This window comes from Thunnus thynnus, chromosome 12 (genome assembly GCF_963924715.1).
Source record: "Thunnus thynnus chromosome 12, fThuThy2.1, whole genome shotgun sequence".
Lineage (NCBI taxonomy): Eukaryota > Metazoa > Chordata > Actinopteri > Scombriformes > Scombridae > Thunnus > Thunnus thynnus.
In genome coordinates this window covers 1939932-1964954 of record NC_089528.1, presented here as the reverse complement: position 1 = coordinate 1964954, position 25023 = coordinate 1939932, and the positions used below count along the sequence as shown (strand labels likewise).

Below are 25023 nucleotides of genomic sequence, written 5' to 3'. Positions count from 1 at the left end.
CTACTTCCTGCCTGTTTATTTTGGATCTCATTTTACTTTAATCTGTATTTTTATTTTGTATTTATTATTATTATTTCAAGAGCATGGAGGGAGCTCTAAATTGATAGTTTCAAAAATGTAATTCCTCTTTAATATGGTCTTATAAATCTCTGTTAGACCCCATTTTCATATCAAATGACTCCATGCGTGCTCCATGCACTTAAAAGTTGCACCAAAGTTAGATTAAGTTTTTTTGTTTGTTTTTTTTTAAATATGGTCAAGAACCAATATTATTGTCATGATTATGTGTCATGGGCACTCATACTTTTAGCTGATTAAGAAAATTAAAATAACTGCGTATCGTTACAAGACACTGTGTGGACAGAAATAATGCAATGAACTGTGCAGAAAAACCGTGAGTTATGTGACTTGTGATGTGCGGCCTTTTTTCTGCAGGTGTATGTATTTAATGTTGAAGTTTAGGTGTTGATGATGAAGTGAAGCTGCAGACTAGAAGTGTCCTCTGTGTTGTGTCTGCCGTCCTCAGCCCTCTGATTGTTATGTTAATCATTGCCAAGATATTTCAATAAAAGCACCCGCAGACTCATCACATCCACTTCACAGCAAAATATAAAACCAAATATTTCAGCCATGTGGATTTTTCCTTGTTTATTGAGCTTTTTTTTTTAATTTATTTTATTATTTCGTGTGATACAACCAAATAAACTTCTGAACCATCAGTTTTGCATTGTTGTCGTTTATTTACCATCACACCATTATGATATAAATTATTTACATATAGGATCATATAAAAAAGAGAACTTGAGCTGGGAGGAAAACAATAACTAAATGAGTTCATTATTTATTTATTTATTTTTTTTAATCCTGATGTCAAAATCCCATTTGCGATATAGAAAACAGCTGCTCTTTCTTTATAACACTGTAAATATTTTTTTTAGGTTATATTTACATCACTTTTAAGGCAAAAGCTTGTCCAGGTTTGTAATTGAATGCAAGAAAACTGATTTTCTATAACACAGTAGAGAAATTAAAAAAAAAACATTCACAGCATCGTAAGACCACGATTTGGTTTGGATCCTCTTTAATTAAACCCAGCAAAGGCCTTTTCAGATGTTGCATTAAAAAAGTAAAGTTATTGCAGGAAAAATAAGTTATGTAAACGCTCCAGAGCCCCATCTCCACATGGCTATAGATGCTCACTTTATTATAAATAGGAATAAAATGGTCTTTGCTAAAAAACAAATAAAACTTTGCCTATGTCCTTGAACATTCGTGGATGTACATGAGTATAACCTACACTAGGCTATAGGTCCATGATTTGGCCGGAGGGTGCGATGCCAAAATCAGCAGAAGGTTAGAGATGAATGAAATGAATGTCCCATGCTGATCATAGCCTGGCTTTATGGGGCAGAATGTGACTTGTTTAAAGGGGTTTCAGCTAAATAAGTGGTGCCCTAGTTCTCAATAGAAAATAAGAAATAAAACAAAGTTTCGATCTTAATGCCTGATCCAAAATGAGGCAAATTCAAATCAAGAATGGAATGGACTTGTTCAGCTGCGTGCGGTTTCAATGCCAATTCTTATGTGAAAATATATTTTATTATTAAACACTGTTCACCAGACAGCTTCTAAAGTAGAACTTTAATTCCAGATATAAAATGTGTCGTTACATTCCCAAATTTGGGGGGCGCCGAATTTCAGTTTGGCACCCTGAGAAGGCTGTATAGGCTACTTCCACACTGCAGGTCAATATTCACTACAGTACGCCGACATAACACAGTAAGGAAGAGCGAAGAAGAAGAAAAGAGCGGAAAATAGCCCATAAAGTCAGAAAATACAAAACACAGAGAACACAAATAAGGCTATTTTCTCAATTCACAGTTCCCAGAATGCAGCAGAAAAAAACTCTTTGGATTTCAGCATATAGTTTTCATCATCACACAGTTGATCAGACACAACAGTTCCGCCTGACGGGACACACAGGGCCGCGGTGCGCGTGACGGCTGTCCTCGCGCCGCGTCACGTTCTCAACTCAGATTGGATGTTCTTGACTCACTTTTTCCCGCCTCCAAAAACATCAAAGACATGTTTTCTCTATACTTGGTCCATCTTAGTTGACCTTCTGTCCGCCGCTTCTATTAAATTAGCTGTTAAATCAGTGTAGGAGAACTGATCCCACTTACTGTAGGATTCATTCATCAGCCTGGATTTGATGTTGGAGGGCAGAACTCCAGCAAGGATACATAGATACTCATGTTGATATTTTACAAAGCCTCGTTTTGACTCTCATACTGGACCTGGAACAAAACTGGGTTCCATAAGTCTCGTTATTTTTTCACTGGAAAATTAACATGCCAGTGACAGACAACTCGGGTTTCTAGGATAATCTTATCTTTCGTGCACCTCCGTTAAAAGTAATGTTGTTGCACACAATCACATTTAACATTGTTGCATTTTTTTTAAAAAATAGCCCTTAAGTATGAACTTTGTCTTAATCATATTAAAATACACGTTTTAGGCCTTTAGCAAACGTAAACTAGCCTAAAGCCCGAAGCCTACTAAAGGAAAATGGTACAGCCTGATATTGGGGTAGGCTAGCACACTAGCTAACAAATGTTTTCACCTGCTCAGGACAAATATTCTGTAGGCTTCTATTTTCCCAATCTTTGACTAGCAATTTTGGAAGGTGACCCTTAAAAGTGTCCAACAGGAAGTGAAGCCTACTTGGCAGACGTTGTCAGACTCATAACTAACTGGCGCAATAGGAACAATACATTTTAAGAGGTTATTAGTATCCGTATTCAGGCTGCTATTGTTTTCGAATTGGACCTCTAGAATGCACAGAAGTTGTGGGTTGTAACAGGTGTAGCCTACATCATGGAAATTCCCAACTTCTGCCTGTGACGTGAACGCAGCACTATCTTTGACTTGGATCATCGTTTTAACAGCCCTGAGGACACGTAGCCTGTACACACACACACACACACACACACACACACACACACACACACACTTATTCCTCACATCAAAAGACAAACAAAATAGCAGAATATCGTCTCTGGTTGAGCTTAAATATGAATGCTGGTATTGAAGTGATTTTATTGCATGGTTCAGATCCCCTCCCCTCCCCGTGTCTCCTCTACTCGCTGTCCGACTTGCCGTCCTTGGCCGTGGAGTGGTTGTACAGTCCCTGTGCCATGAGATGCAGCGCCAGAGAGTTTTTATTCCCAGAGGCTTTCTTGATTTTGGCCCGTTTGTTCTGAAACCAGATTTTGATCTGAGACTCGTTGAGGCCCAGTTCCCGGGCCAGGCTCTGCCTCCGCTGCTCCGTCAGGTAGCGGTTGTTCTGGAACTCAGTCTTTAAACGGTGGAGCTGCTCCGCGGTGAAGGCCGTCCGGGGCCGCTTGTCATCTTTACTCGGGGTCGGCGCCTTCTTTGGTTTACGTGATCTGGGCCCTTGGGTGGGGGGGTGGGGGTCGGGTTGGAGACAAAAAAATCACAGCCAGCGGTTAGGGTCAGTTTGGAGCTTTGTCGTGATTTAAAATCAGATTTAAGCTACAAGCGTGGACACGGTTAATAACAAATGATTCTGTCAAGTCAACAGAAAATGTTTCTAACTAGGCCCATGTTTGTTCCATCATGTAGACGTGCTCAAACATTAGGAATGAAATCATCTGAACCTTGTCAATGACCTCTCAGGGGCTCGTGGTGGTGCCTGGACCACATGACCCACTGCCACGGTGCTAGAAAACAAGCTCAAGGTAAGAAATACACAGCTACTAGTTGTTATAGAAGCATTTTAGCAACTTTTCTTATTCAGAGTTGAATTGTCTACTTGTTCATTTCTTTAATGATACTTTACTATTTTGTTGCACTTGTGATCACCTGTGATGATTAAATATTTCAAAAGAGTGTGTGACGTCACGTCAATTCTTACAGGATATTCTGAGATACTGACGATTTTTTAAAATATTCAGTATCTCATAATACACTTTTCATTCCAACCACAAATGCAAAACTAAACTAAATGGAGAGTATTCTGTATTCTGTAACACTATGGAGCAGCAACCCAGCAGGCTGCATGGTGGCTGCATGTCCTACAGCTCCAGCTCTGCAGCACAAACAGTGAGGACGGGTGGAGGAGGAGGAGGAGGAGGAGGAGGAGGAGGGTGCGGATGGGGGGTGGGGTTAGGATAGGATGGAGGATGGGGGAGTTAGGCGCCTCTTTCCCTTTCTGTTACCATAGGAACTACATTTTTTAAAAGTAATTTCCTAAAAAGGACGCGATAACCCTTTTTTCCCTCCGTTATAATATTTAGACGTTTTTATCATGACCAAGTCAAAAGCTAAATGAATATGAATGGCGGTAAAAATATATTTGAGCTTTGTAATGTGTAAAAATACAACAGGCCTAAATCCACTGTGCCATCCAACAGTTCCTCTATAAATCAGACATGTTATAGGTCCATTAGCTGGAAGGCTGCGTTTAGTTTCACAACAATAAACTATTTTTTGCGCATTCTAACATTTTTTAGAATCTTATATTATTTAATAATTGACTGATCTACATGGAGTTATAGTTTCATAGGTTTAGTAATGCAGGGGGAAGCTGCAGCCTCTTGACCTCTGTGAAGGCCCTTTGTGGTCATTTCCATAAACCAGGGCCTGGACCACGATGGAAACTTTTTTTTTTTAAGGTTTCGTACAAGAACAAAAAAACAACATTTCAGACTGTTTTCACCAAGTTCTGACCTCATCAAAACGCTTCTTCGATCGATCGCTCCAACATTTCCTCCACTTGGCTGCTAGTTGTTTTTAGCAACATTATATGACAGTTCAATACATTTCAAAATCATGACAAAAGAAAAGTCCAAGTGCACCACGCGCTCACTGCACCAATAAACAACGCTGGATGAAAAAACTCCACTGATTATTTGGAGTAACCTGATATTTTTTCAACTCTGTGATAAAGCAACATTTTTCACAACAGATCGATGCGGTGATGAAAGAAAATCTTCACAGTTGTCTGGATTAAGTGCGCAAAATGCTTCAAACCAAATGATTTAATGTTTACATTTTGGCAAAAATATGCTTTTATATTTTGTTGGCGGGCGAAAAAGCTTTGAAGTTGTGTTGTTCTGCATTTAACATCCAATCCATCTCTAGTGGGACACACGGCCCTCACTTTTTAGACTCCCTCCCATTGTCAAAAATATGCTAATGGAATATTAACAAAGAAGAGTGAGGAACAATGGCGTTAAACTTGGTTTTACTTCACTTCTCCATATTTTTTATTTGACTTTCGACTCGTATTTATATTTCTTGCTTTATTTTCAGAAGACTTTTCGACAACACCATGTCTTCCTGTCCACTTTATCCTTATTTCGACGCCAAATTCAGATCAAACTGCATCCAAAGCAGCTCGTGTTAGTTTCTAATTTGCATTTAAAGTAATTTGTTTGACGTAGAATATGTTGGAGTGTATTCTAAGGATGTTACTATCATGTTTAATATTGAAAGTATGAAGTAATCAAGATAATAGTGCTTCTGATGGTGCAATAATTGGTTTGTCAATTGTTACAAGTGATATGTCTATTAAGTAGGACTGGGGGGGGTGCACAGCTCAGAGAATAAAATGTTATTTCACTTTTTTTCTATCAAATTTGCCTAAAGAAGTTTTAAACTTGGAAATAATGCAATCTGTGTTTTTTGCTTTCTTTGTAGCCTGTAATAAAGAGGAGGCTTCAGCCCTTTCTTTCACTCTCTCTGAAATGAAGCGCTCTCTCTGAACAAGGCTTTTTTTCTTTCAATTTACCGAAAAGTGGCCGAGAAACATTTTTTTCCACCAACCTGATGACGGACGGTCTGAGTAGCGGGTACAATAAACCCAGGCCGGCCACAGCATCTGTTTGGCCGAATTGGCCGAGCTGGCCTGGGGGCTGCGGCAGCGGTCCCCGCCGTCCCCTCGGCCCTTCACAGCCACATCACCGTCTATCAGCTCGGCCTTCCTGGCATCAGTGTCCGGATGCTGGTCGTCGGATGCTCCAGAGTCGTCCTCCTCCTCTGCTCCTGCTCCACCCAGCTGCGGGTTGCCAGTTTTGGAAGCTCTTCTCCCTGTCAGCTCCTCTCTGCGTCCCAGGTTGCCTCCCTCCCGGGTCAAAGTCCCATCCTTTCTCTTTCGGCCGAAGTCCGGTCTTAAAATATTGTCGATGTAAAAGTTGGTGATCCTGTGGGACTGCTGGTTTCCAGGTGGCTGGAGGAGAGGCAGGATGGCCCTGTTGGACTCCTCGCCGGAGTCCTCTGCGCGCTCTGGGTCTCGGCGAGCATTTTCTTCCATAATGATGGAGCCTGATCACCCACAGCACCTCTTTCTCTGTGTCCCTCTACAAAGTAGTAATTCCAATCTCCTGATGCGTCCTGATCACTTTCTTATCAATGATTCACTATGGGCTATTTTTTGACCACTGAGTTACTGAGAAAAACTCAACTCCTTTCTGGCAGAATAGTTTAGATTGTTTTTGCTCTGAAAACGCGCCTCTGATGATTTTGACAAAGAAAAATCATGCTTTAGTTTCTGGTATTCACCTGCTCCTCATGGCTGGACCCGATGCTCGGATTTAAGATTCTAAATATTTATTCAAAAAAAAAATGTAGAATCTATTGAATTTTTCCGGATCCCTGCACACAATTATCGATGCTTCCAGCAGCACTAAACTGCCCTCATATAGAAGCCGCTCAAATACTTTCACTACGGATTTTGGTTCTCATTTCTGATTGGCTGCGAGACGCTGCGGTGACGTTGTACTATGGGTCTCTCAGACACGTGCCTCGGACCAATACAGCTGGAGAATTTGTGTCATGTGACGTTCCCGGAATTCCCCGGAGGCGCAGATTAATCCAATCCACTCCTGTGTGCTGCATTCAAGTTACAACGGAAATTTCTTATTATTTACCATTTAAAGGCACATATTAAAATTGGAGGCTATCAGTGGAAGATAATGCCCAACCCAGCTTCCAGGTAGTAAATAGTAGACTTGGGCCTATAAAAAAATCCTTATGACTTAAAATCAGCATATGAACATTATGATATAGGCTCGCCTAAGACATGTCAACAGTTATTATAATAGTATAGCCTACCACATACAGGCTCGTTGATTTGGTGGTTACAGTGTTTGTGTTGCACTATGGGCTAGAAATAATTGCTATTATCAGCACAAATCTGCAGAATACAACAAACTTATTTTAAGAACCTAGAATAGAGCTGAACCTGTATATAATTCAGTTTATAGAATAAAGTCATTTCCGTAATTGCTACATTAAGTCGTTGGCGGCTACAGTGATAATTCATGTATGTATGAACAAATGCATGCAGGACAATAGTCCGTACAGTTGTTTAGAAGTTTTATTCAACTGACATGTTTAAATATCTAAGCTGTTAAAATGTTTTCTTGCCAGTAAATAGTCATGAGCTGAGCTGTTCATAAATCATGGAAGATGATCAGACTCATTTTGCATTCAAATGAAATGGGAATAAGCATTTTCTACCAAAAGAAGTGAAGTTAGCTGCATAAGCAACTATTTGACATCTCAGATGAGCCGTTCACCACCTGAAATGTAACATTTATATTTCCTAAATAATATCTCAGTTTTCACACCAGGCTTTAAACTCTAATTGCACTGTACCCATTTTCATATGGAGCCTGAATGCAGCACAGGTTACAACACAAATATAGCGGAGTAGTCAAAAACGTGAATTGTGTCAACAGCTGAGAGTTTTAGGTCTCCAAATGATTGAACCGTATTGGACTCAGCAGCTGTTCTGTCAGTGTGACCAGTGTGTCATTCCTGGATGCGTGTATGCTAGCAGGGAGGGGACAGCATGGCTCTAGTCCTGCACACACATCATGGAGAATAAAGGGCCGAGTTCATACTGTAGCTTTAGTGGTGAGGTCACGTATGCACTGACTACATCCTCTTACCTGTCTGTGTATACGGCTGCAGCATGTTGCATGGGCTCTCATTCATTCAAATTCTCATCATAGCCTACAAATGATTTTACTGCTGTTTTACAAACATTTCTGCTGAACAGAAACCTTTCAAAGCATTAAAACACTCAGAGTTAGTAATGTCTACTGTTCATTGCTGTAAAGTCTTGTCAGTGAATTTGAGGTTGATGTTTCTTCTTATTTAGCTTAGATCAACCTTCCAACCGTTCAGGTCCTGCTCGGTGAACGTGGCCTCAGGTCAGCTGCAGATAAAACATTATGCATAATGTTGCTCATGCTGCTCATATTTTATGCAGCCGTACTGGGGGGAGGTGGTCTTCCTCACCTTCTAAGCACCTCCATATGATCACTTCATATCACTGTGACATGAGACTCATTTGATGGTTGTACATTTTAGTCATTTAAAAAAAAATACATTTGAAAATAAACTATAATGTTGAGTGTGCGCATGTGCAGTTGTTTTTACATCGCTTTTTAGGATCATTTCACTCCACCATAAGGTAACTGGCTAGATCATTTCTAATAAACAAGTAGGCCTATAAACGGCAGAACCGCCAAATAGTTGACTACATTATTAATGTTCCATTTAAATGTGGATGTAACACGAGTACAGTCTAGACCTGCTCTGTGTGAAAAGTGATGACTTGTGTTGTGATTTGGCGCTCTATAAATAAATTGTTTGATTGATTGTGCTCTAACTGCCCTCCTCTACCCGAGCTATATGTTCTCTAAGCTCAGACAGCCTGTTTGATGCATTTGTCCTTATAGGCTCTATTTGCATTGAAAATGTTTCCTTTATGAGACGATGAGTAGAGTAAACAGAAAGTAATATAGTCAGTGGAAAGATGTGAGAGCAGGAGAACAGACACAGGATGATGATTCTTCTTCAGATGAAAATCCTCAGTTAGCAGAGAATGTGCGGGGACAAGTCATTTCATAGAGCAGGTACACACTGGCAACAGCATTTTATAGGTCAGTGTGTTTTCCCTCCTCTGGCTGCTCGGGATCAATAAACACACGCCTGCGGCCTATGCGCGAATCAAGCGAGACGCCTGGTAGTGTTGTACCTGAACGCAGCTTCAGAGCCACTGAAGACTGAACTGTCGGTGACACAGTCATGTCTGTCCATGCTGAACTGTGACACCTCTCTCTCTCTCTCTCTCTCTCTCTCTCTCTCTCTCTCTCTCTCTCTCTCTCTCTCTCTCTCTCTGCCTGTGTGTAGGTTATTCACTTCAGCTAAAAGCAGTGAATTAAGAAAGCACACGAGGCCTCCTCTGACGTGCTTGTATATGAAGGTTTGCATATGGAGTAGTGTGTCTGACCTGTAGGCCTAACAGACTTTTATGGGCCAGGTCTGCTACTATAATACACATCTGTTGCTTCTTCGCGCCATATGCAGAAAAAGTGGGCTAAAACCAGTGCCAAGCGTAAATACTGAACAGCCTATAAACTGGGTTTTAACCCCAAAATAAAGTTCTCCAGTGAGTAATAAAGGCTAAATATATTTATTAGTTGACTGAAAAAGCAGGAGTTGTCCTCTGAAATTCACGTGTCTGGGATCATGAAGGAAGCCGGTTATAATGAGCATTCATACTACTATCACCATCACACACCACGTGTTGTTTTCCATATAAAGGAAAAAACTAAATGTTCAAAAGTCAAAAGAAAACATCAGCCACACAACCTGCCAATAACAAGTCATCTTTGCATGGATCATTAAAATTGTTTTCTTGTTTTACTATTTATTTTTTATTTTTTATTTTTTATTATTTGAATGTAGAGCTTGGTCAGAAGGCTGCCGGGTGCCGTGTCACCGTGTGCAGCCTGCAGTAAGCCGGGTATAGAGCGCTATCAGCCGCAGGAGCTGTGGAGCAGCTCGGTGTGGTTTCTACTGAACCGGACCGGAGCAGCAGACACTGAAAGCAGACTTATTTCCTCTAAAGACACACCGTTGGCGGGGGAAAACCTCGTGACTCTAAAAGTTTTCCTGAAACTAAGAAAACAGTCTGGTTTCAGCTGTGCGTGCAGGGGTGGAAGAAGTCCTCAGATAAAAGTGATAACACAGCGCACAATAAAAATGTTTCATTTATAATAATGAAAATGAGGAAATATACTGAAAAGTTCTGCTGTGTCACTGCAGTTGAAGGGATGTTCTTGCTTTAGATCAGAGGATTAGATTCTCAAAGCTTCCTCTCTTTAATACTCAGATAAACCTGACATTGTGGAGACTGAGAGCGACATTACATTACATACAGTACTAGTCAGAAAGATGGACACACCTTCCCATTCCTTTGAAAGAGAAATCATGAGATGCCATCAGATAAATGCGGGTTCAAAAATATTCCCCTTTGAAATGTGAAAATGTGAAAATACTCAAACAGCCTGTAGATGCTGACATGGTTGAAAAACTGTCTCATTCATTAAAGAAGTCGATGATCTGATTAGAAAAACAGGATGATGAGCTCCTATTATACAATTATACAACCTCATACATCAACGCAAGCAATGTATATATTATTATTATTATTATTATTATTATTATTATTATTATTATTATTATTATTATTATTATTATTATTATTATTATATCATCTATTACAGCTTGTTTCCTCCTGAGCATCTCTGTCTTCCTGGCTCATGTTTTTTTTTTTACGGTAACTATTTTTGGAGCCTTGTTGGGATCATTAGAACTAACTGTTCAATATTCAGGACTGCAGATGAGGTTAGAGGTAGTGAGGTGACTCCTGCTGATCATATGTAAACTGAATTCTTATTTTACAGTCCACTAACACTTACATGCTGCAAATATGTATTTGACACAGACTGCTATTATAGATATTAACTTAAGAATTATGGACATTTAAATTTGATTACAGCTTCATTTATGATCAGGAACATTTTAAAAGTGTGCCAGCTATTTTCTATTTGAAAATGAACCCAAAAAAATAAAAATAAAAAAAATAAAAATAAAAACAAACAAATCATGAATCCAGTACCAGAGCGTCCAACTCTGTTTCCAGGAAGCTGAAGCTGAGTCAGTCTACAAAAACACTTTGATGAGTTTCATAAAGCTTAACATGGACGAGTGATGGATGCTCTCAAAGGCAAAGCCACACGTTGATATAGAGTTGATATAGAGTTGATATAGAGCTGATATAGAGCTGATATAGAGCTCATATAGAGTTGATATAGAGTTGATATAGAGTTGATATAGAGCTGATATAGAGCTGATATAGAGCTCATATAGAGTTGATATAGAGCTGATATAGAGTTGATATAGAGCTGATATAGAGTTGATATAGAGCTGATATAGAGTTGATATAGAGTTGATATAGAGTTGATATAGAGCTCATATAGAGCTGATATAGAGCTGATATAGAGCGCTGCCATGTGGGCAGCTTTTCATTTGGCTGGTAGAGGATGATGTGTGTCTTCCATCCAGCACTGACACAAGTCTGTCTGCAGAATGGCGGGATAAAGGCCTTATTTCTGAATAACATTAATAAGCTTTAGCTTCTTGTGTAAATTATTTCTCAGCTGGCCATTATTGAAATTATAGACCAGTTTGACTCTTGTTTTTATAAATATTTTTTCTACTATGTCATTTGAGTGTGCGTCTTTAAATAAAGTATTGTTCCTATAAATTTCTGATTTTTTTCTTTATTTTTTAAAATAAATCTCACTCAAAATTAAATCTCTACAACAATTAATGAAGCTAATGTATTCATGTATTGCTGTCTAATGTGTAGACATAATGTATAGCATGCTGATTGGCCGCGTGAGAAACATTAGGATTTTGTCAGTGATTTATTTTTTGCACATTTGAGCTCATTCTGAAGAGAAGAGCTCAGGACAGTTTAGAATAAAAACGTCATCTAATACTAGAGGCAGGTTGTAATTCTTCCAAGCAGCCAATGAGACGTCAAGCTAACTAAAAGAATATATTCAAATGATCCCAAAATAAATATATGATGCTAGAACGTGTTGATATATTTGGGCATTTGAAACGCTGGATTATTGTGATCAGTCACGTGTTTTTGCCGTTTATGATCTTCTTCACTGCTGGTGACGGCAACGCGACGCCTCAGTATCTACACACAGTCCGCGCTATGTTTATCCAAACCATCAGGCAAGTGTTACATTGATTTAAAATAGCCTATATTAAATGAAATGAAAATGAAAAGTCATATAAACAATAGAAAACTCTGAAGCTCAAATGAACAAATACAATAAAAGCATCAAATGTTGCGCACGTGCTGACTTTATCTTCTTTCTCTCAGCAGTAGTCAGTCAAACGAACACACTCACTCATGACTGTATGATTCCATTTCAATGAGTGATGTAAAAAAAATACAATAAAAATGCGGCTTTTTACAAATATATATATATGACGTCATTCTTATTATAATATTATTTTTCAAGATGGTTTGCATTATGAATGTACAGTAGTTAGCATGTATGACATCTTGGCATGACAAGGTATGATTTTAGTCTTGAGTTTTGATCATTATATAAATAGTTCATATGATGTAATGTTAGATGGTGTCAGAGAGAGCTTGTGGTTATGATGTTGTAAAAGAACTCTTTAAAGTGCTTGATAGAATCCTTTGAGATCACAAGCAAGCAGCAAGAAGCTTTTAGGTACCACTCTGGGCTTTGAATCTGATATATAGATCCTTATTTCAATAAATCATTCGATTCTGTGAATCATCCTGATTCCACATAAAACTACAACTATACCAAGAACCTTGTTAAATGTATGGAAAGCAAAACTGAAGTTGAAGAATTACGTATCATATCATATTGATGCTATATTATCTGAAATCACTTCCCATCAGGGAGTAGAGAGGACTGATGACCTGTATGAGCACCTCATCATCACACTAACCAACAACAACAACATCTCTAATATCATTTCCATAGCTTAGGCTTTGGTGAATGTGCAGCCCTGAAGATGAGAGGCAGGCTTTGTGACACTCTGAATGCTGCTGTCTCCTACATTGTGTTGGTGCCCAGATGTGAGATGAGCCGGGAGACAAAGCAGAGGTCAGCCGGGACCATCAGCTTCCTGTCCGCTTTACAAAACCTCCCTGAGGGGGAGGAGGGACGAGGGGAGCGCCGAGGTTAGGGGACACTTCCTATTCCGCTCTGTCTGCTCTGTTTACGCAGGGATGGGGGAATTAGTGCAGGGCCACACAATAATCACACACACTCTGCCTCTAACGGATCGGCAGTGGGAAATGAAAAAGCAGGTTGAACTGTGACCTCCGGTTGGTGATGATCACAAGCCAAAGAATCACCAAGAGAAACAGAAAGCTTTTGTGTCAGGCACAAACATGTACAGTGTATGATTTGTATGCATGTTTCATTCTCTGATCTCTGTAGAAGAGCATTAAATTGCAAAAACAGCTGTCAGATATTGTCTCTTGGTTTCATATTCTTTAAGACTTACTTTTCTCAAAACAGAAAAAAAACTGTCAGAGGTTACTGAAGCAGATCACTACATGAGAACAAAATCTCAAAACAAGCTGATTTGTGTTGCAAATGTGAAATCAAAGATGACTGTAGGCATAGCCAGACGTCATGTCATCTTCCTTCCTTGCAGGCCTTATACTACATGGTGAGAAGCAGACCTACAATGACAAGCTTGAGAGATTTGAACATTCATATGAGTAAACCTTTGTATATTGAGGTAAGTGAAGTGTTTCAGACCTTATGAACTGCTTTTGCACTTTTGTTTAAATCCTTCTTCCATGCAGATATTTTTTTTATATAAACTCATGTCTTTATTATATATTTTTTATGCCCAATACTGTGGATATTTCAACATACTGCAGGTAAACATAATGATTTTTTTCAGTAATGGTAGTTTTAACGTATGTTTTAATGATACACACTGGTAGGCCTATACTGTTTGTTTTTGTCTCTATATTTCTAATTCAATGTACATCAGATTCAAGGCCAATCAGGATTCTGATATTTTCCAAGCAGACTGTCTTGAAATCCACAGAGCAGATATGTTCAGGTCAAAATGATGCTGATGCTTAAAAAAAACACTGGTTTGGGTTTAGAGGTTGAGAGACTTCATCTGAAGGCATCTCAAATGTAGCCAACATGGTTTCAATGATCATTTACGACCTCTGTGGCTGCACTAAAAGAGAGGTATTATGGTATTCATTTGAAAACATGAATGTCAAATATATATCCTCTAAAACTGCTGTAAAAAGCAACATCTGTTATGAGTCATCAGACACCTCTGATGCCACTGCAGACATGACTGTCAGTTTTAAACCTGACAACCTAGACCACAAAACATCTTCAATCTATTTATAGGCCAAAGTCAATCATTAAAATAATGGATTTTCTATCTATCTTTTAGAATAAACAACATAACTCATATAAATTGACATTTTACAAAACTGAATGTATCTCATATAAATGAACTTCCACTGTGATATAATGAGTTTATCCTCAGCTACATCCCTACACACTGTTAGCTGAACCTCAGTGCTTATTTCACCGTTAAAACTCCTTCTACACACACACAAAGTTTATATGTCAGTATGCATGGCAAGAATTTATTCCACATAAATGACGTGATGTCCATATCAGAGTTACAAGATACAGAGGACAACACCATAAACTCATAGATCTTCAGCCCCAGTCCCCAAAAAGCCGGAATTTGAATCCTACCTGGACACACTCCTTGTCCTCCTCTCTCTGCTCCTCCAGCACCACTCGGTGTGTGTTTCTGTCCTGGCCTCTGACAGCATGTTCAAAAGGCCGTGAGCAGGCTTGTTGCTATCAGTTACTGCTTTAATCCTCCTGATCGTTGTGCCGTGGATAAACCCGGTGTGAAAGCAGCCTGCAGGCCAGACTGACGGGCCTCCCTGGCTCCAGCGGAGCTTGGCAGCCCGGACCGGCGCTCGGTCCTGCATGAGTTCACAGCAGTCTTGGCTGACAAAAGAAGGTTTTGCTCCATTGCTTTTTTAATTTTAAATGGCCTCCCTAACTTTCTCCTCTTTAGAGAAAGGATGCAGCACACACAGGGGTTCTTTAGCAGGAGGCAGAGCTGTGTCTTGTTTTTTAAGTTTGGGAAACATCTGTCGGAAAGGCCAAAGCTGAGCTGCAAACTGAACAAAATCTGTTTGCTGTTTAGTCCTAATGTGTGCTGAAGTAACTGGAGAAGGTTCTTTATGTCTGCAGAATCCTCTATAGAGCCATAAAGATAAACCAGTACATTCAAATATTATAGTTTTCTAAGAGTTTGTGATACTGGCTGCTTTTCTGCCTGGATTTTTGTGTTGGGCCTCTTCTTATCTTTGATAAAGTTATGTATGCTGATTTTTGTACTCTTCTTATGGGATCGCCCAGATGTGAAGTGACACATGTGGTATCTAACATAATTAATGTTATATTCCTGTTTTACTTCATGTTTCCTTCTAAGTGAAAGAAAAGACAACAATAATTGCTAATCCTGGGATAGAACATCACTTTATATTCATTTGTGTTGATTTTATTTTATTTTACTTTTTCTGGATTTTATATTCATAATGTTAATTTTTTTTAACAATTGCTAAAGATCCCTTCTACTGCTCCCTCACTGAAAAATCCAAAATCAATGAATATGCAAATAAAGTATAACAAATGGATACAACATGTCTCCTACTTCACTGAAAACTCCAGATTTAAGATGAGCAAAGAACTTTCCTCCTTCAGCAGATGAATCATCATCATCACCATCATCATCATCATCAGTCTGCACAGTGACGAGAACAACATCACAGTCAGGAAACAATAAGAAAAACACATTTTAGAGTCTTGTGTGGTTTTATGGACCCCAGGAAGACTAGCAACCAAACCAACAGAGGCTACTGTGAACATATAGCTTTCCCAATGTAGAATGAACTATTGTAGACATTCATTTGTAAGTGTAACCTAATAAAGTGCTTCTGGTCAAGGGTTTGTGCAGTAGCCATGTATGGATGTGTGTCTTACTATTGTTTAGCATTTTTGTTGAAGTGTCTAAATGGAGTGGTTGATGTATTTATTGTACTCTGTGCTGCAGGGCCTTAAGGCACGTGTGAAATTACTTGTGAATATGTTGTTTTCACATTTCAATTGAAAATCGGAAACGGACACGTGCCTACATCTTGTGAATTTATCACATGTGAAATGTCTGAAAATCACATGTGTCTATATATGTGAACGCTTTACATGTTTTCCACATGTGATAAACATGTGAAATGTGTTTTACATGACAAATTCACATCCTTTATTTGTCACATGTAATAATAATTGTGATTTCCCCATAGAGACATGAAAGAATATTCTGTTTCCTTTCAAACTTGAAAGTGATAACTATTATGTTATTTAAAAAAAAAAAAGGTGATGAAAGATGAGAAGTCTTGTATAATTTCTAGTTTTTCTTCAGAAATAGCATCATTAACTAAGACATTTGTTTAGTTAGTAATTATATGAATCCATTTCCTGAAAAGATTTGCAATGTGACTATTTTTTAGTTATAATGAAAGACAAATCTTCCATGTATGACATTTAGCAGATACTAAAAGAATAAAAAGCAAATGAGTGTAGCATGGAGTTACAACACTAATATGACCTTGACCTGATGCATAACGACCATCTCCTTTTACTTTCCATTATCTTCTCTCTCTCCACATTCTGTCATCTTCTCACTAACCATCAAGCAAAGGCTATTATTATTCCAACAAAATATCATACTTTAAAATGCCCTAATTAAAACTGTGTTGCTTCGTCTCTTTTAATCTGATGGTGCTGATTGAATCTGGCTGGCAGTAAGTACCACTGTCTCTAACACCCTGGGGAAGTTTTCTATTAGACAATCTCTGGCTTCTTTCTCTCCACTTTGGCTCTTGGAGGTCATTCTCTCTCTTTCAATTAACAACCTGGTATTAAAATGTACTGTTGCTCCATAATGGTCTGATGACAACATTTAATCTACAGAGACTTCACTGGCAGCCTATGGAGGAGCTCTGTACTGTCTCCTCCATAAGTGGATTCTTCTTTACACAAATATGTCTCAACATATTATAATATTCTCAATTTATTAAAAAAGACTTTGCCCTTATAATGGCAAAGCCTTTTGTAATTTTTTCTACATCTTCGGTATTACAGTTTTATAACTGCTCACACACATTTCTCTGTAAACAGCTGTCTTAACCAAATTGCAGCTCAGCACATTTCATTTCATCCAAAATGCATGAATGCAACCAAAACACTTGATCCACATTTCAGGATTAACTCTGGTACCAGAACACTCCCAACAACAAAACTCACAACACAGTGACCTAAAAAACACTAACAACAGGTAGCATATGTATCACTATTGTCTTTAAAGTGGCTTATTTATTTTGCATAAACCAGGATTCCATTACAACAAAAGTTGTAACTATTCTTCTACTGTTGGGATGGTGCTACCTTACAGTGTATGTCACAGTTAGAAATGCTGCAATAAGCTTCAATGGGCTTTTATATTTTTATTTTTTTGACATTTTTGCATTGAGTGATTCCAAGGGCACAAATTAAACTAGAATAATTCCAGTAATGCAATACAAAGCGATACATATTCACTATATGTGTGTATACTATACTATGTATTACGGGTGCACCCAAATACAAATACGTTATTCGGCAAAGCACAAATAGTGTTTTTTTTTTTTTTTTTTTTACGAATATTTGTTTCTTACAAATATTTTTAAAAAATATTTGGTTTTGGGAAGAAAAAAAAAAGTCAAATACCAGCATGCAGGTTGGTTACATCACTATCTCAGTGTCTCTCCTCTGCTCCGCTGTTACGTCTATCTATGATCTGAGAGACTCCGGTTTGAGACCCGGTGTGGGGGCCTCCTTTGTAGGGTAGTTTATTCATGAATATTTATTGTAACACTTTAATTTTCTAAAATTAAAAGCGTAATAAAAACATGAACAGGATTTTTAAGTCTCTTTCCACTTTTATTCGAATACAAATACAAATACTAATAATTTTGCTGCCTCAACAAATACAGATACAAATACAAATACTGGGCTCTCTGTACATCCCTACTATGTATGTATAGAATAACTACAGATATAGAACTATAACAGTGCTAGTCAACCCTGTCTTATGAAGAATCTTTTTGCAGGTATGTCCAAACATCCAGCATTCATCACGTCCAAGAGGGACATGTGATCATGTGGCTGGTTGAGAAGAGTTCCTCTGTGGTGTTGTGGAATGGAGAGTGAGGTGGAAGGAAAAGTGACAGCATGCTGGGACAGGCTGAAAACACTGGAACTGAAAGAGAAGCCAAAATACCACATTGTCCCACATGATTACTAAACTAAAAGTCTTTCACAGAGGTCACCAAGGAATGAAATGGGGGCACTCAGTGTTGTATTTCACATTCCAATTAGGAATTTATGTATTAATTTTTGTATTTCTTTTTGGATGTAGATAGAAATTGCAGTCTAATTTACAATAATGTTGTGTTATGTTCATGGGTTTTGATTGAATGTATTTTGTGACAAAGCAATGGAAAGTGATCCACAGTTTAATCCACTATGACTTATGTTGTGCTGACTGTGTGAAGGGCTTTAAAAAAGTGAAATCAGTATTGAGAAATGCATGTTAGCTGTAAAAACTGTAATCCCTTCCTGCTGTGATGTTGTTGCTCATATTTCACACAGATCATCTGTCAATCAAAGCGTGTGTACACCTCTGCCCTGGATTTTCTGTTGATGAGGTTTGATCTTCTTTCCTTTGTTCAACCATGGTGGTTTCTGGCTCATATACACCAACCATTTTCTTCACCAACTGGAGACACTACAGAGCTTGCGGTCATATTTGTAATTTGTGCCCTAAAATTAAAAATACATCCTTATATTACTCCAATAATTCAAGTGCTAATTACAAGTTTTGTTCCCCTAATTTTGTTCCCTTGAAAAATACTTAATTAGTTCCCTCGATTACAGTTTTTATCAATCGCTTAAGCACATTTTCTGAAACATTATAAAAAAAAGTTCACATACAAAATAAAAACAATCTTAGATAAAATAAACAAAGGAGGGGGAGGTATCTGTAGAAGATGATGGGGAAGAATACAACCTAGAGCACGATGCATCATCTTCAAATGAAGAAGAAATCCCCCAAGCTGAAAGAGAGACATTTATGTCCAAGAACTGCAAAATATCAGGGTCCTTGTCACCATATGACCACCAGGGCAGGATGGCAGCAAATGTCCAAATGTCATAAGGATGAAGCCAGTGCCCACAAGACACGCCCAGAACATCGCCTCAACATTCTACATGTTCATCACACCAACCATCAAAAAAACCATCCTGGAGATGACAAATTTGGAGGGTTTCTGTAAATATGGAGACAGCTGGAAAAGGATGAATGTGATTGACCTGCATACATAGAGCTGCTAATCTTAGCAGGTGTGTATAGGTCCTGAGGTGAGGCTATATCTAGTCTCTGGGATGCACGCCACGGTGACACTGAGAGTCTTTCCCACTTTCTCGAGAATGCTATGATTTGATAACTGTGAGTCAAGACCTGCAAGACATGTGAGAGACAAACTGGTGGCCGTAAAAGAGGTCTGGGAGAAGTGGGTGGAGTGTCTGCCAGACCTCTACAAACCTGGGCCTGAAATAACAGTGAATGAGCAACCGGTTACATTCAAAGGTACATTTTTATTTTCATATCTGTAATGTAAATGATTTTCACTGTTAATTTTATTATGTATTGCTGTAACACCATTGATTTATGTGATTGTTTTCTGTGACACTGATACTAATTACTGATAATCAGTATATGCCCAGCAAGTCAGCAAAGTCTGGCATCAAGATACGGGTGGCTTGTGACGCACAATCCAGCTATGCTTGGAAGATACTAGTCTACACAAGGAAGCCGACCAGTGGAGGCCCAGAGAAGAACCAGGGGATTCAGGTTGTGCTTGATGTGATAGATGGACTGAGAGGACACAGTGTCATGTGTGACATTTTCTTCCCCTCTCATAAACTCAGCCAGCAGCTCCTGAAGAGGAAGATCACCATAGTCGGCACAGTTAGAAAGAACAAGCCTGAGCTCCCCCCGTACTCCTCAGTACAAGGTGGAGAGAGGCCTTCACCCCCAGCACCACTCTAGTTTCTTACCTCACAAAGGCGATAAAGAATGTGGTCTTCCTGAGCACACTGCACAAAACGGCTGAGATTAGTGATCGTGAGGACAGGAAGTCAGCCATCATCCTCGACTACAACCACAGCAAAGGAGGCATAGTGATTGGAGCTTACAGCTGCAGGAGGATGACTGCCGCAGAACAAGATCAACCCTACCTGGATGCCTGATAAGCAGAAGAAGAGGAGGGTGTTCCTGGAGCAGCTGAGAAAGGCACTTGTAACCTCACACATTCAAAGAAGCCTCTGCAGCGCTTGTGAAAGCTGTTCAGGGAGCTGAATCTTGTCCTGATTCACCTGAGGCTGCAGCTGGGGCAGGCAAACAAATACTACATGCTGCACATGTGAGAAACACATCTGCAAAGTCCATGCACACACACTAATTAGTGTTGACTGTTCTTCACATTTTATTTTGTATCTATTATCTTATTTTATTCTTATTTATTGTTGTTGTTTATACACCTTGCAGGTGGGGGCAATGGTTCAAAAAGTGGGAGAAGACTAGTATTTTGTAGATGAATTCCTCATTGTATGGTATATAAGAATATATCACTATGTTGCCAAAAAAGTTCAAGACTGTTATTGTTTCCCTTCAATAAAATGCATTCACTGTGAAAAGAGAAAACCCAGACATTCACAAAGTTTGTGATGAATGACTGTTGTTTCTTCATGCAATAGATTTGGGGTTTAAAAGTCAATGAAGCTGCTTTACTTGAGGGGTTTAGTGAAGGAAGGTCATTTTTGACCCTTAGGACAAGGAAGGAGTTACAGAATGTTAAGACTACACAAAAGTTAAGAAACTGTGTGACAGAATAGATTAAAAAGTGTTTTTAAATGTAACTTCTCACTGAGACTGACATACAGTGATCCAATAATAAAGTCCAACATCTTCTAAACCCAACTGAACACACTCATGTCATACAAACAGTGTGTTCACAGGTTTGTCACTGTCAGTGTTGACAGTAATTATACTGTATATGTAACTGTAATGTAAAATAGGAAATACACAATGAAAGCACAGTAACAAGAAATTCATGTAAATGATTTAGTAATGAAAAAGCTGTCTTTCTGGTGACTGCATCTTCTCAATACACACACAGAGCAGCTGTGACATCCTCCATATCCACCTCTCCCTCTTAGCCAGCATATGACATACAATATACAGTACCAGTCAAAAATTTGGACACACCTTGAATGAGGAAGTGTGTCCAAACTTTTGACTGGTACTGTATATTTTCAAATCATTCTCACATTGGAGCAGGCCATGGTTCCTCAGCAGTGTAAGTGATGTGATTAGAGGCTAACTCAGTGCATCACTGGATCATTTGAAGATATGTACTTATACATTTCTTCTTCTAAGCAACAAGAAATGCATGTAATGTGGGAAAATGAACTATAGATTTGAGAATTTCACAGTCTTTCGAGAATAATGATTTTCATTCAACGATTGCAACTGAGGAAAACGAAATATTTTGTGCACCCAGAACGAATAAACAAAAAAAGTAAGTGATCTAAAATGTTTGTATTATTTGGATTTTTCATATTTTCTTCATTCAGTTGACAGTTATATTTTCTGTAGATCTGATCTCCTAGTGTGAAGCTCTGAATGCTGTTTTCAAGTGATTCAAACTTTACCTTAAAAACAGAAGATTGCATATATATTCCTACAAAAATGTAACTTTTACTATTGATACACACAACAACTTTAACAGACACATAAAAGGGCATTTTATATTACCCAAAAATAGAACAAACCTACAGTCATATATAGTAAGCAAAGTATGAATGTCGACAGATTACTAAAGAAAATAATGTCTAGTTTTAAAACATTATTGAAGAAGCAGCTTCTGAAAAGAGGCTTCAGATAAAGTTATAAAATGTTTGTCATTACGATAGTACTGATTATACTATTATTTGTCTTCTCACAGCTTGTGTGTGTGTCCTTGTGTATGTATACACACACACACACACACACACACACACACACACACACACACACACAGATATATATATAGATAGATATATATATAGCAAATTAAGTAATCTAAGGGCGTGATTATTAATTAATGGACACAAATTTAGTAATTGAAGTGCACAGATTATAAAATTGAAGAAAAGAAATAAGAACATTGATTATTAATTATCAGTATCAATCATTTGTAATTTAAGAAGGTGAATGTAAAATGTATTGTGTTTTTAGTCAAGCAAATGTCTTTTCACATCTTATTGCTTTCATTTTTTTTAAATTATGTATCAACACCAAATAAGACTGCAAAATATTATTGGTGCTTTTTTGTATTTTCCCCTTTTTTCTGTCCTGGTGGGAATATTCTTTTCCCCATGTGTATTATTTGACTTCTTACTGTTAACTCCCATTGTTGGCCTGTGGAAGGTGTTGTTTATAGTATATATGAATGATGCATTGCATGTCTCCTCTGCCCTCTCTACCCCCTTCTGCACAGGAAGCCGATCCAACAGTAGTGTTGTTGCACCAGCGTCCACTGTCACTTGTGTTCAATGGAGTGCCAAACTGGAACCACCATGGGTGATTTTTTTTCCCTGAAATGTGAGAGAAGTAAGCACATGTATAACCTTCATTTGTATATCTACAGTGAGCAGTGTCCCATTTCAGAGGCTGTATCCTTTGAAAGAGCTAATCTTGTGTTCAGAGGTGCATGCTGCTCAAACATGAGAGATTTCACCATAATGACATCACCATTTCCTGCACTGATCTGACAGAAACAGGTGACTGCCATGCAATGGATCATTGGTTTGTGAAGATTCTAATTTTGGCAAAAATAGATCTCATTGCTGAACCACATTTAGAGAAGCCTTGTTGATTTGTCCTGATGTATTTGCTCTGGAAATGTGCTTGAATGATGGAATAAGACATCTCTCATGTAATCAAACATTTAAGTTCCCATTAACCTCTTTTTAAAGATTCATATCCTTCCCATAAACAAGAGTTGTGAATTCTTAGTGTCTATACTTTAGGCTTTTTCTTTATTTATCTAAAATGATTTCATTAGAAATGCATTACTAGAGGCGTCACCAGCTTGATGCCATTTGTATTTTTCATGAAATATTCAGAGTTTAAAGTAATCTCATGTTGCCCTCACATTTCCCTTTGACAACTAACCATAACCAATCCCAATCTAGTGCTTCACAGGCAAACCGCGGTGCATTTGTAAACCTGGATTTATAAATTGTAACATAATTTTGCCTGGTGGATGGACAGTTGGAAAACAGTGTGGCAGGTTGATGGTAAATAAATCCATATTAAATAGTTGCATTTCTCTATCTTTAAGCTCCCCTGGCTGCCTGGCAATCTCACAGTGATGACAAGACTGGTTGTCTGGTGCCAAAATATAGTTGAGTGTTCAGGAGGGTCCACCTGCCTCATGTCTGGGGACCCCAGGTCTGTGAGCCAATGGGAAGAAAGTAGAGTCCCATGACGTGAGGTGTATCACTTCCTTCTCTGCTACCAAAGTATAGAACGTTCAATTTGTTCAATTTATTTATATAGCAAATATAAACTTATATAACAAAAGTTATCTCAGGGCACTTTTCACATAGAGTAGGTCTCTTTAATTTACAGAGAGCCAACAATTCCCCCATGAGCAGCACTTAAGCAAACAGGCTGCCTCTTTTACAGTTAATTTAACTCCTTGTGGCTCAGAATGAGAAGCTAACAGTATCCTCTGTCTAAAAAATCTGCTACATGTGAAATAAAAATCCAAGAAAGCCACACAAAGAGAGAAATGTTTGGGGAGTTAGAAATGTATCTTTTGTCTTTTATAAAGATGTTTGTAGCTAATATTAGCATTTTAACATTAGCAAAGTGTGGAAAAAATACATTAGCATACAACTTTATGCTAACATTAAACAGTCAGCTAATATGCTGATAAAAATTAGCTTGTTATATTTGGTGGTTTTATGTTTGTCAATGAAGTTACTGCACCACTACATTTTTATCCAGAGTGGAAGGAGTTAAAAAATGCTGGAAGCTAATGTTTTCAAATGTCTATACAGGCTCTGAGGCAGTATGTTTGTCACTAACAACACAAGAAGTTCATGTTTTCTGTTTCATTCATGTGGATATATTATATTAACAATATGTTTCACAAGGTTTTATAGGGCTAATATAAATGTTAGCTTCTCCAACACCTGAATATTATGTTACATCGACCAGGTTGTATTTTTTGGGGTAATTTACCAAAGTATTTCTTTCACACCTAGCACATAACAAGAAAGAATATTTGGCATTTTTTTAACCTGACAAAAAGCATTATTTTGCCACTAATGGAAGTGACGCATCTCATGCCTGGGGACCTTACTATCTTCCCATTGGCTCACAGACCCTCGGCCTCCAGATGTGAGGTCTGTGAGGTCTGCAGTTGGACTCTTCTCCAGCTGTTGGATCACTAGAAAACTCAAATGAATCAGTGTTTAATTTTGAAACAGCCATGCAGAACTTTGCCTAAATGAAACACAGTATCAAATGAAACAAAAGTGTTATTTAAACTAATGCTTATGTGATGAAAGAATATGTATTTCACAGACTGTCTGTCAGTTGAGTCCTGCTTTCCTGATTATTGAATAAAGATTTCTACAATGTGGTTACTCTGTTGTTTCTGACCACTAGTGGTGCTATAGAGCCCTGTTTTTGTAAAAGACAATTGTGCATCATGCAACTTTTCCTACAACTTACCTTCCCTCCAAAAGGATAGGGTTAAATTATTTAAAGTCTCTCTTAATACAATACTCACACATTCATTTATACGTTGAAAGCGTTATAGGTAGCTATATTAATTCTTTCTCTCCA

At 38.3% G+C, this 25023-nt stretch overlaps 1 protein-coding gene and 1 pseudogene across 1 annotated transcript; one reads left to right on the top strand and one right to left on the bottom strand.

Moving 5' to 3' along the window:
- Positions 1 to 801: 801 nt before the first annotated feature.
- LOC137193370 (homeobox protein engrailed-2b-like) lies at positions 802 to 6688 on the bottom strand. The gene is made up of 2 exons (XM_067604619.1): positions 5851 to 6688; positions 802 to 3456 (listed from the first exon to the last, which is right to left on the bottom strand). Exons 1-2 carry the CDS (start codon positions 6335 to 6337, stop codon positions 3140 to 3142), a joined length of 804 nt encoding a protein of 267 aa, XP_067460720.1. The 5' UTR covers positions 6338 to 6688; the 3' UTR covers positions 802 to 3139.
- Positions 6689 to 18858: 12170 nt separating this feature from the next.
- On the top strand, positions 18859 to 20369 carry LOC137193489 (piggyBac transposable element-derived protein 4-like; annotated as a pseudogene).
- The last annotated feature ends 4654 nt before the right edge of the window (positions 20370 to 25023 follow it).

Excerpts from the sequence above, each read along its gene's own strand:
- LOC137193370 (XM_067604619.1), bottom strand. The coding sequence starts at position 6,337 with ATGGAAGAAAATGCTCGCCGAGACCCAGAGCGCGCAGAGGACTCCGGC. Across the intron at positions 3,457-5,850 it reads CTCAGACCGTCCGTCATCAG|GGCCCAGATCACGTAAACCA; the intron begins GTTGGTGGAAAA and ends CCCCCACCCAAG.